The 11873-nt window shown below is 46.8% G+C and overlaps 1 protein-coding gene across 2 annotated transcripts in view; it reads right to left on the bottom strand.

Moving 5' to 3' along the window:
* Positions 1–774: 774 nt before the first annotated feature.
* The window catches only part of LOC119975689, a 45144-nt gene continuing 34045 nt past the window's right edge, over positions 775–11873 (bottom strand). Inside the window, exons 5-9 of one of the 2 annotated variants that reach the window (XM_038815480.1) lie at positions 11100–11219; positions 7212–7310; positions 4579–4680; positions 2923–2993; positions 775–2477 (exon numbers count right to left, since the gene is read on the bottom strand). In XM_038815480.1, coding sequence (XP_038671408.1) covers positions 2403–2477; positions 2923–2993; positions 4579–4680; positions 7212–7310; positions 11100–11219 — 467 coding nt within the window. In that variant the 3' untranslated portion in view covers positions 775–2402. The remainder of the gene's footprint in view (positions 2478–2922; positions 2994–4578; positions 4681–7211; positions 7311–11099; positions 11220–11873) is intronic. The other variant, XM_038815479.1, reaches the window with a different exon arrangement.

Raw genomic sequence — 11873 nt, 5'->3', positions numbered from 1 at the left:
GCGTCGGAGTGTCAGCAGCTGCTGACGTCATCCCCGTGCATGCGCAGGGGAGGGGGTCACTTCCGCCCCCGCCATGGTGAAGGCCATGGTGAAGACTGGTGAAGGTGGAAGGAAAAGAGTGCCCCACGACATAGGCCCGCCCGCCGATCGGTGGGCCCCAATCTCGTGGGCCAGGCCACCGCGGGGGCACAACCACCCCCCCCCCCGGGCCAGATCACCCCGCGTCCCCCCCTAGGACCCCGGAGCCCGCCTGCTCCCGCCGGTAAGGTAGGTGGTTTGATCCACGCCGGTAGGAGAAGCATGACAGCGGCCTATCGCGGGCCGGAGAATCGCCGTGGGGGGGACACGCCAACCGACACGCCCCCGCCGAATCTCCGGTGCCGGAGAATTTGGGACACAGCGGGGGCGGGATTGGCGCCGGCCCCCGGCGATTCTCCGATCCGGCAGCGGGTCGGAGAAACCCGTCCCTGGTTTCCATCAAAGGCAGAGTGTAGATAGAATCCTCCACAGGAAACCTGTTCAGAACAAAGGCCTGACATTTTGGAAGGAAACACAATGTGGATTAGAAAATGTTGATCTCCCAACAGCGTTTGTGGGGGTTGGCGGGGGTGGGGGGTTTGCGGTGATTGGTTAACAGCACTGGAAAGAGGGTGCTATGAGCTCATGGCAGTAAAGCTGGCAACCGGTGGATTAAGCCATGTTATATTACGATATTGTAATATATATATTACTCTTTTTGTCTTGCCGAGTTGTTGAAATATAGATGTCGTCTTCCAGTGATGATAAAGTAATTTAATGAGTAATATAAAATAATCTTGTGAGTTCTTTTTACTTAATACTGAACTAGTAAACAAATGACTAACTGTAGATTAAACCATTAAATATGATAATGCTATATACTGATAACTAATAACTTCTTCTCCCTAGCTGTCTCTGTTCTGTTCCCTCTGCACTCCTGACAAACTCTCCTCTAGGAAAGAGCGGGAAAACCTTTATATAGGTCCTGATAGTGTGGCCATCTAGTGTTCAATTGCCTATACTTGCTTATCACAGTCTGATCATGTATTACTAAATACAGAGGTCACTACGGGCAGCTGGGCTTCTTGTTCAAAAAACGGCTGCAGTGACAGCTGCTGGAACAGTCCAAATTGTGAAATCCTAGCAGGGAAATGCAGAGGAACAACAATGTGCCAGGTAGAGAAAAAGGCAAGAAGCGTACCGTGGAAAGAAGCAATTAAACATTATGCTCATAGATGCAAAATGTTAGGCAATGCACTTACCATTTTCTGGTAAGCTATCCACTGAATGCCGGGTCCCACAGATGATGCAAATTCTGAGATAATTCTGCTTCATGAATTGAATAGCATATAGCACAAACAGTTCCCCCTTAATTCCAAAAGACAATAAGAGGCGTAAACCTGAGATTGTTACATTCAGCATAAAACTATCAGAGTGAGAGTGTGAGTTTGTGTTTCTGCACTTGACAAAAACACACAAGTGTGACAATCGGAAGGTGTTAGAAAAATTGGATTGTAAATGCAGTGGGCAATTTAAGGGTTAAAATCCTGGGGTTAGAATGTGTTTGTTTTAAAATAATTCTGTTGTGCAGGAACTGGGTAGTTTCAGCAGCCAGCAGGTGAAATTGACAAAAGAATGTGCTTTGCAGTCTGGGTTAATGCATGGGGAAGTCCCTGGGGAGTTAATGTGCTTTGTAGCCTGCAGAGCTATTGTTTTTCAGCTTGGGGAGATGAGGCCATTGCTGGGTGAAGCCAAGGAATGCAAAGAGACATTTTGAAAGCATTAGAGAGGCAGTTTGTGGAAAAAACTTTGGAGAGAGGAATAGCTTTCTGATCTGCTTGATGCTGAGTCCGCAATTCTCCGAAAGTAAAATGGATTGAGATCTGCACGTTTCTTTTCTTGCTGTTTAATGGAAAATTGTGAGGTAGTGTTTAAGGTGTAAATTGTAAACTCTTTTTGGGTGTGAAGTTAAAAAGTTCCATATTGTAGTTATAATAAAGTTTTGTTTAAAAAATAACCAAGCCTTATTTCTTCATGCAATCACTCCTGGCGTGAATCATTCTTTCCCCACTGTCTTCCAAATCAACTAAAATATTGGGATTTTGATCCAGTGTCCTAGTCACTGTCGGGGTTTGGGATCATAATACAAGGGAAACTGGATAGTCTTCTTACTTTCACCCTTTAAACTTAAAGGGCAAAAAATAATGAACACGGTGCTCACAATTCCAAGGTTTCCAAATGATTGAAGATAGTGCTTCACTTGTAGCAGAGTTCCTTGAATTTAAGCCATTTCTTCACTAATAGCTGTGCTCCTGGATTTAAGTTAGTCCTTCATTCCCGTACCAGCCTCTCCAATGTGGTGACTAGGGGCTTTCACAGTAACTTCATCTGAAGCCTACTTGTGACAATAAGCGATTTTCATTAGTAACTGTGGGTTTCAAGAAGGGTTTCTTCAGATCCTCAGGAAACAAAAAGATAAAAATGTGAATTCAACTGTCTTCAACAACAGCGAAATGTTCTTTTTATTAAATGTACAGACCTGAATAAACAAATCAGTAACAATTGATGATCTGAATTTTATTTGCCTCTTTTTTAAAAAATTTTGAATACCCAATTAATTTTTTCTAATTAAGGGGCAATTTAGCATGGCCAATCCGCCTAGCCTGCACATCTTTGGGTTGTGGGGGTGAGACCCACACAAACACCATGCATGCATTTTGTTCAGTAGATACTGGAACCTCTCATTCTCCACAGTAATTACTCTCAAATGGCAAAAAGAAACAAAATCTTCAATTTCTGACTACAATAATGTGTGACAACTCAAGGAATGTTCATTTAGAGAAAGTCTGAGAGCAAAGGCTGTGTGTTTCTAACCTGTCACTTGTATTTGGCCCAAATACTTACAGAATGAAGACCATCAGAATATTTTACACTGGGAGCTGTAGTTCCAGTTGTCCCTTGCTTGCATTTTCGATCTGTTGACGTGAATATAGATTGAATTATATGGAATGAAAAGTGAACAGAGCAAAGGATTCATTGAATAAATGTAAGTACATCAGTCTGTAACATCGTTCCCAAAAGCATTTTCTCCATCAAATTGTGCCATGCAGACTACCAAGGTCTAGCAGCTCATATGAAACTCCTTTGCCCGTTATATTATTGACTTGCTTATTTTAATGCCTCTGCTGAATTGGGAATAGTCCATTTTACAGTGTGGGCAGCACAGTGAGCACAGTGGTTAGCACTGTTGCTTCACAACACCAGGGTCCCAGGTTCGATTCCCAGCTTGGGTCACTGTCTGTGCAGAGTCTGCACGTTCTCCCCGTCTGTGCGTGGGTTTCCTCTGGGTGCTCCAGTTTCCTCCCACAGTCTAATGGTGGATTGGCTATGATAAATTGCCCTTAATGTTCAAAAAAGGATTACTGGGTTATGGGCATAGGGTGGAGGTGTGACCCTCTTTTTATAAATTTAGAGTACCCAATTCATCTTTTCCAATTAAGTGGCAATTTAGCACGGCCAATCCACCTAGCCTGCACATCTTTCGGTTGTGGGGGCGAAACCCACGCAAACACGGGGAGAATGTGCAAACTCCACATGGACAGTGGCCCAAAGCCGGGGGTCGAACCTGGGACCTCGGCGTCTTGAAACTGCAGGGCTAACCCACTGCGCCACTGTGCTGTCCTGAGGTATGGGCTTTAGTAGGGTGCTCTTTCCAAGACCCAGTGCAGACTCAATGGACCCAGTGGTCTCCTTCTGTACTGTAAATTCTATGATTTTATCATATCCTATCATCGGAGCTGCTTTGGCACAGGGCTAAATCGCTGGCTTTTAAAGGAGACCAAGGCAGGCAAGCAGCACGGTTCAATTCCCGTACCAGCCTCCCCGAACAGGCGCCAGAATGTGGCGACTAGGGGCTGTTCACAGGAATTTCATTTGAAGACTACTTGTGACAATAAGCGATTTGCATTTACATTATTAAAAAAGTAAATCCTAGTGATCACGGGCTGGTTAGAAGGTCTGTCTCGGTTCCGTGGGACTTCATCCCAGTTGCAATAAAACAGTTAAGGAATATTAGCCCTTAAGGAATGTCAAAAATATTGCATTAAGAGATCCTACTCCAGCAGGCCTGTTAAGCAAAGTAATTCAACAGAGATAATTTTTAAATAGTCACTGACAGCTACAGCCAAGTTTTTAATACAGTTTAAAAGGTGGGAGATTTAAAGAAATTTCATTTTATGATATTTAAACAGACATTCTCGGCCTTAAAAAATGTTTATGTCTACAACAATCTGTGACTCCCGAAATGGGGTCTGTTTGAACTCAGCACCGAGTTTAAATGGCCCTGCTGGTATTAGGTTTCCTTCCCATGTGGATCATGCCCTGATCCCTTCACCCTATCAGCAAAATGGGATCTGATGGAAATGGGGGAGGGGCTTCTGCATCCGACCCTGCCTGCCAATTTTTAAAGTCTCGTGGAGTCGTCCTTACTCGAGTTCTTTCAGTTCTTTGTAACCATTACAATAGTTTGAAACAAACTCTAACTGCACCAACATTACTTACATATGAGGCGAAGCGCAATGGATATTAAAACGGAAACTAACAGAATTCCCATAGCAGGAAGTATGGTTCTTTGTAGATTGAACACAGTCTGCCATCCTCTATCTGCAATAGACAACATCATATAACTACATGAACTCCAGTTATAAAAATTGTGCAAATTCATAGAATCATAGAATTTATAGTGCAGAAGGAGGCCATTCGACCCATCGAGTCTGCACCTGCCCTTGGAAAGAGCACCCTACTTAAGCCCACACCTCCACCCTATTCCCGTAACCCCACCCAATCTTTTTGGACAATTTATCACGGCCAATCCACTTAACCTGCACATCTTTGGACTTAGAACATAGAACATAGAACAGTACAGCATAGAACAGGCCCTTCGGCCCTCGATGTTGTGCCGAGCAATGATTACCCTACTTAAACTCACGTAACCCGTATACCCGTAACCCAACAATCCCCCCATTAACCTTACACTACGGGCAATTTAGCATGGCCAATCCACCTAACCCGCACATCTTTGGACTGTGGGAGGAAACCGGAGCACCCGGAGGAAACCCACGCACACACGGGGAGGACGTGCAGACTCCACACAGACAGTGACCCAGCCGGGAATCGAACCTGGGACCCTGGAGCTGTGAAGCATTGATGCTAACCACCATGCTACCGTGAGACTTGTGGGAGGAAACCGGAGCACCCGAAGGAAACCCACGCCGACACGGTGAGAACGTGCAGACTCCACACAGACAATAACCCGAGGCCGGAATTGAACCGGGGGTTCCTGGAACTGTGAGGCAGCAGTGTTAACCACTGAGCTACCATGCCGCCCTTTAACTGAACTCTTGGTTGCGTCACCACCACCAAAAATCCTTGGTTCCCAACTTTTGCTGCTTGGATTATTATCTCCAGCACATTTGGTATGACCGGCATCTCATTCATTATAACAAAGTGACTGGCCAGAACATTGTGCTTTAACACCCTAAGCACATCTGGAAGCATGCATCATGAAGTCATGCGTTTCCTGCCCTTGATTTCCAACTGTCAACATTAATTAGCTCAACAAAATGGGCACCTTTGAGGAATTTCCCAACCTTCACTTCCAAGGTGACAAGAAACACTGAAAATGCCACCGATCAGCGGGCATTTCTTTTTTGTCACATTTTAACATGTTTTTTGCACTTCATAAAAAAACCCGCAAAAAAACGTTATTTTAATCGCATCCCGGATTTTTAATTGCTCACAATCGTTGACCATTCCTTCAGCAGCCAAGGCCCTAAGCTCTGGACTTCACTCCCTAAATCCCTGTTGACTCTCCTTCTTTCTTTATGACACTCTTTAAAACCTACCTCTTTGGTCAACTAATAACTCCGTCTGTGGCTTTGTGTCACATCTTGTTTCATAATGTCACTTCGAGAGAGAAAAGTAGAGGGCAGAAGGGAACGATCTAGGTGTAGCTGGATGATGGGCATCACAGAGCTGTTGCAGATGAACTACAGTGATTGTATGAGGAGTGTGACATATCATGACACCAGATCTCCTGGTAGTAGCTACATGCAGCAGCAGGAACAATGGCCGTGGTTCTCCCACCCCCCCCGTCGGGTTGGAGAATTGCCGGGGGCGGCATGAATCTCGCCCCACCGCACCATCGCCGGCTGCCGAATTCTCCGGCGCCGGGGTTTTGGCGGGGCGGGAATCGAGCCGCGCCCGTTGGCGGCCGTTGGTACAGGCCCTCCCGGCGATTCTCTGGTTTGTTTTGTCTTGTTTTGTTTTGTTTGCAGAGTATTCAATTTGTTTTGTTTTGTATGTCTTGTTTGCAGAGTATTCAATTTCCTGATACTTCAATCATGTGGGAATTGTGGAGTGTACACTCTAATTAGCTTTACACAAGGTTCCCTGAAGCAATTACAATCCAGACACTACCGATCGGATAAGTTAAAGTGCTCCATTTCCATTATTGGAGGAATTTACACACTACATTTAATTAATTCAAGTATTCATAATTTAAAAATTGCTAATTATTACTCTATATAGGAACAGAATACATCCAAAACTCACTGCCTCAAAACGTGCACTATTAAACTGGTGCCAAAATAGAAAGTAAGTTCATTCTGACAGGAATGAATTTACCTAAACCTTAACCTGCATGCTGGTCTGGCAAAGTAACAAATAGCCAGAAGCTCCAAGCATGTTAACCAAGTTCTTGAACTACATTCAACTATTTTCCCTACTCAATGTCCTCCACGCCATACATCAGCCATGACCTAAAATGGTGAAGTGTCAACTTAATATCTGGGGCTGGATTCTCCGATCCCCCGCCGGGTCAGAGAATCGCCGGGGGGGGGGTGCGTGAATCCCGCCCCCGACGGCCACCGGATTCTCCGGCACCGGAGATTCGGCGCGGGCGGGAATCGTGCCGCGCCAGTTGGCGCGCCCCCCCCCCCCCCCCCCCCCCCCCCCGCGCGATGGGCCGAAGTCCAGCTGCTGTAATGCCTGTCCCGCCGGCGTGAATCAAACCATTGCAATGAAAACATTAGCAAAAATGACTATATAATTAGCTCTCCTGGTCAGACTGTTTATGACAGGATGTTACTTGTGGAATTAGTTTGTTGACCAAAGTTTTATCATTGAACACTCACCAGCCTGTTTCGCAATTTCTGTAATCAAGCAGCCTGACAGAGATATCACAATGATTCCGCTCAGTGGAGCTCCTGCAACCACTAGGATCAGACGGCAAACTGGCAAGAAATAAAAACAGAATCACAGAGTGCACACGTACCAAACACACATCCTGATCCATCTGCTGCACTTGGGAAAATATAACTGGTCAAGAAAAGCACAGAGTTGATTTTCCTGATCCTGAGCTTGGGATTATTACGACACCTGGCTACAGTGAATGCAGGGCAATTGGAAGAGGATGACTGCAGATTTCTAGCAGTCTGACAACTATACCCTCTATTTAAAATCAACAAATAGAAAATCAAGTGGCCTGGATTATAGATGCATGCGCCTTTCTATCTGATTGTCCCGAATTTGCTGATCCCAGGTATAAACTTCTTGATGGATGGCCTGATTTATATTGTAGCTAAAGCTATAAATGATTTAATAACATTAACTGTGGGTCAAATATATACAAAATAACAGATGAATAACAGTATGAACACGCACAAGCAACCTCTCTCCCAGCTCCTTTGTCAATCTGAGGTCACCTGACTCCAACATTCACCTATACACTATTGAGACTCCTAGTGGTCAGTCGGTGAATTACAACACCACCAGGTGGTCTAATAGTCCCAGGAAGAGAAACATTTGTCCAATTATCTTCCTGCTTGTGTTCCTTTCTGCGATCCAGATTTCTCTCATGGAGTTGGGGAGCAGGGGCAGGAGAGAGGGGGTCAGATGGTCCAATCCATATGTTCGTATGCATGAATGTGTGCACATGTGTGTCACCCGTGGTTCCGCTGACGCTACTTCTGCAAAGTCAGAAAGAAGCCTGTGGGATAATAGCCATTGCAAAGACTTGAACACATAATCTAGTCCAGCACTTCAGTGAGGTAGTGAAGGAGAGTGACGCTGTCAGTGGTGCTGTGCTTTGAATGATATTTTAAACTGAGATCCCTCACTCTCCCATCAGCTCAATACAAAGGATCCCACAGCACTATTTTAAAAAGAAGATCCAAGAGACCCCCTGGGGTCCTGGTCAATATTCTTCCTTCAAACATCAAACAAAATGACCTGGTTGTTTATCTTATTGATGTTTGTGGGTTATTATTGTGCCCACGCTAGCTGTTGCTTCCCACATTACAAAAGTAACCTTTCAAAAATTAATTCGTTGGCTAGTGAACTTCTTGAGATTCTGAAGCGTGCAATAAAAATGCAAGTGTTTTTATACAATTTACAGTGCAGAGCATACTCAGTCTTGTTCAACTTGTATAGAAGAAAATCAATAATACACCCATAACATTCACAAACCATGCCCCAGAGAGTTCCAATCTCCTGCAGTCCCGGCTCCCGGCACCTCAAGATCACTCCATTTAAATTTACAACAATGGGAAATAGCTTGAAAAACCTCATGTTATTTCAGTCGGCCCTTGCCCCCAGTTTGTTCCTGTTCACTCAGATAGTGAAGTAATAAAAAGTGATTTATGCACTCGTAGAAGGATCAAGAACGAGAGGGCACAGATTTAAAGTGATTTGCCAAAAGACGCAAACGCGAGGTGAGAAAAATCTTTTTCGCAGAATGAGTGGTTCAGGTCTGGAGTGCGCTGTATGGAAGTGTGGTGGATGCAGGTTCAATCGAGGCGTCCAATGGGGCGTCAAATGACTATTTGAATGGAAACAATGTGCAGGGGTATGGGGAATGGCACAAAGTCATTATGCTTGTTTGGAGAGCCAGTGTAGGCATGATGGACATGGTATTTTGTGGCAAGACCATGGGACCAAACCCGGGGGTGGGTCCAACCCGGGGGGGGGCCTCCACTGTGAAGGAGCTGGGGGCCTCTATTGTTCTGCGCCGGCCCCTGTAGCCCTACGCCATGTTGCGTCGGGGCCGGCGCGGAGAGGGGAGCCACTGCGCATGCGTGCATGGCCGCCGGTCCCACAGCGCATGCGCAGACACGCGCCGCCCATCTGACACTGGGATCGGCAGCTGGAGCGGCGTGGGTCACTCCAGTGCCGTGCTGGCCCCCAGCAGAGGTCAGAATTGCTGCTCCTGAAGGTATGTTGATGGCATCGAGAAACCCGACGGCGTTTACGACGGCGTCAACACTTAACCTCAGGATCAGAGAATCCCGCCCTTCGTCTCCGAACACTCCATTGACTCCAGGGGCAAAATTCTCTGACCCCCAGCAGGGTCGGAGAATCGCCTGGGGGCGCCTAAAATCCCGCCCTCGCCGTGGTAGAGATTCTCCGCCACCCAGGAAGTGGCGGGGCAGGAATCTCGCCCCGCCGATCAAAGTGGCCCCTGCGGCGATTCTCTGGCCCAGATAGGCCGAGGTCCCGCCGCTGGGAGGCCTCTTGCGCCGCCGAGGTTTAAACCACCTCTGGAACGGCGGGCTCAGCGGCGCGAGCAGGCTCCCGGGGTCATGGGGGGGGGGCGATCGGACCCCGGGGGGTGCCCCCACGGTGGCCCGGCCCGCGATCGGGGCCCCCCGATCAGGGGCCGGGCCAGTGCCCTAATTGTACTAGTTTCTTCCGCGGCCGCCACGGCCTCCACCATGGCGGAGACGGAAAGGAACACCACATCGCGCATGAGCCGGCAGTGACGTCAGCGGCCAGCTGCCGCTGCCGGCGCATGCGCCGACCGGCGAAAGCCTTTCGGCCAGCCCCACTGCCGGCGGCGACGAGTGTTTGCGCCAGTCTTCTGGTGCAAACCGCTCCAGCGCGGGGCTGGCCCCTAAAGGTGGGGAGAATTCCCCATCTTTGGGGAGGCGCGACCACTGAGTGGTTGGCGCCACTCCCCTACTCCGGCACCCTCCGTCACGCCGGGTAGGGGAGAATGCCGCCCCATTTGAGCAACTACAGACGACGTCCAAACTAAACCAAAAACAACAGAGGTTGCAGTCAACATGAAAAAGCAGAAGCCAGAGGTTTGCCAACAAGCACACAGATATTGACGCCCTCTGAAATGTCTAACTTTTTGACTGTTGAGTTTATTCTGTTGTACATATTCTGCAGGGTTCTCTGTGTGATTCACCGGTAGCCCAGGGGTTTCCCGATGGCGTCGGCTGGCCACAATAGGAAACCTCGTTGGGGCAGCACGGTAGCATGGTGGTTAGCATAAATGCTTCACAGCTCCAGGGTCCCAGGTTCAGTTCCCGGCTGGGTCACTGTATGTGTGGAGTCTGCACGTCCTCCCCGTGTGTGCATGGGTTTCCTCCGGGTGCTCCGGTTTCCTCCCACAGTCCAAAGATGTGCGGGTTAGGTGGATTGGCCATGCTAAATTGCCCGTAGTGTCCTAAAACGTAAGGTTAAGGGGTGGGGGGTTGTTGGGTTACGGGTATAGGGTGGATACGTGGGTTTGAGTAGGGTGATCATTGCTCGGCACAACATCGAGGGCCGAAGGGCCTGTTCTGTGCTGTACTGTTCTATGTTCTATGTTCTCATTGGCCGGCTGCGGGAACGGAGAATCGTGCCCATTGTAAATTTTGATTGCTAACGTTATATTGTGTTTCATTACAGGAACCTCAAATGTAAAGGGGGAGGAAAGTGTTGTATATTCATGTTTATTCCGAGTTGGAACAAGGTCACTTTCAGAGTCCGATCATGTGACATACTGATGACATCATCAGCGCGGGAAAATGAGCATTCTATCTGAACAGCCTGTACAGTAAACACCTTTCCAATAAAGCTCTTGTTTGTTTGTACCTTTGTGGTTGGCAAACCGATCCTTTAAATAGACCAAACTCACCAATTTCTCCCCCTCATCCCCTTCCACTTTAAAACTAACCTCATCAACTCCCCACTCCCCACTTAACCATAAGGTTTTGATAGTGTGATCTGAATATATAATCTGCATCTGAACTTACGCTTGGCAAACTTATTTAACCTTTTTGTGTCACAGGCCTTCATACTGCAAGTCAAAAATAAGGGTGCCATTGTCAGGAGACACAAAAACACCAACGTGAACACTGTTACTTCAGAAGCTCCTGTTAAAAAAACAAAAAGGGAACAGAATCAGATACATTCATGGATTGGAAAGTAAAAGCCACTGCTATTTCATCGACCACTGTGTCTTTGCCAACAGATTCTCCTGTGCCGCTGCAGTGAATGGGAGCTGAGCGCCAAATTCTCCGTCCTGGTTAGCAGCAGAAGCAGGATAGACTCGCAACAGAGATTCCTGGCCAATATACTTGATGATAGATTTTGATGACATATTTTGTCTTCCCTGCTAGGCTCCTTTTCCAATCAACCCTGGCCAGCTCCTCCCTCGTGTCTTTGTAGTTACCCGTATTTACTCGAATTCTTACTAAATTGCATATTTATGACTCCAAACATTGTCCATAAGTGGGGAAACATTCATTGCATCTACTCTATCGAAGAACCCCAGTCTTTCCTCACAGCTTAAACTTTTCAGTTCTGTTATAATTTTTACAAATTAATTTTGTACATTCACAGCTTTGCTGTCATTTTCTTTTAATGAGGTGACCAGTACTCCAAATATGGTCGACCCAAAATTTGGTTTCTTCGATAGAGTAGATGCAATGAATATTTCCCACTTATGGACAAAGTCTGGGGTCATCAATATACAATTTAATAAGAATTCAAATAAATAAGGGTACCTACAAAGACATGAGGAAGGA

Source organism: Scyliorhinus canicula, chromosome 13 (genome assembly GCF_902713615.1).
Source record: "Scyliorhinus canicula chromosome 13, sScyCan1.1, whole genome shotgun sequence".
Classification (NCBI taxonomy): Eukaryota; Metazoa; Chordata; class Chondrichthyes; order Carcharhiniformes; family Scyliorhinidae; genus Scyliorhinus; species Scyliorhinus canicula.
The sequence above is the reverse complement of the archived record's forward strand: the minus strand, read 5'-3'. Positions and strand labels throughout refer to the sequence as shown.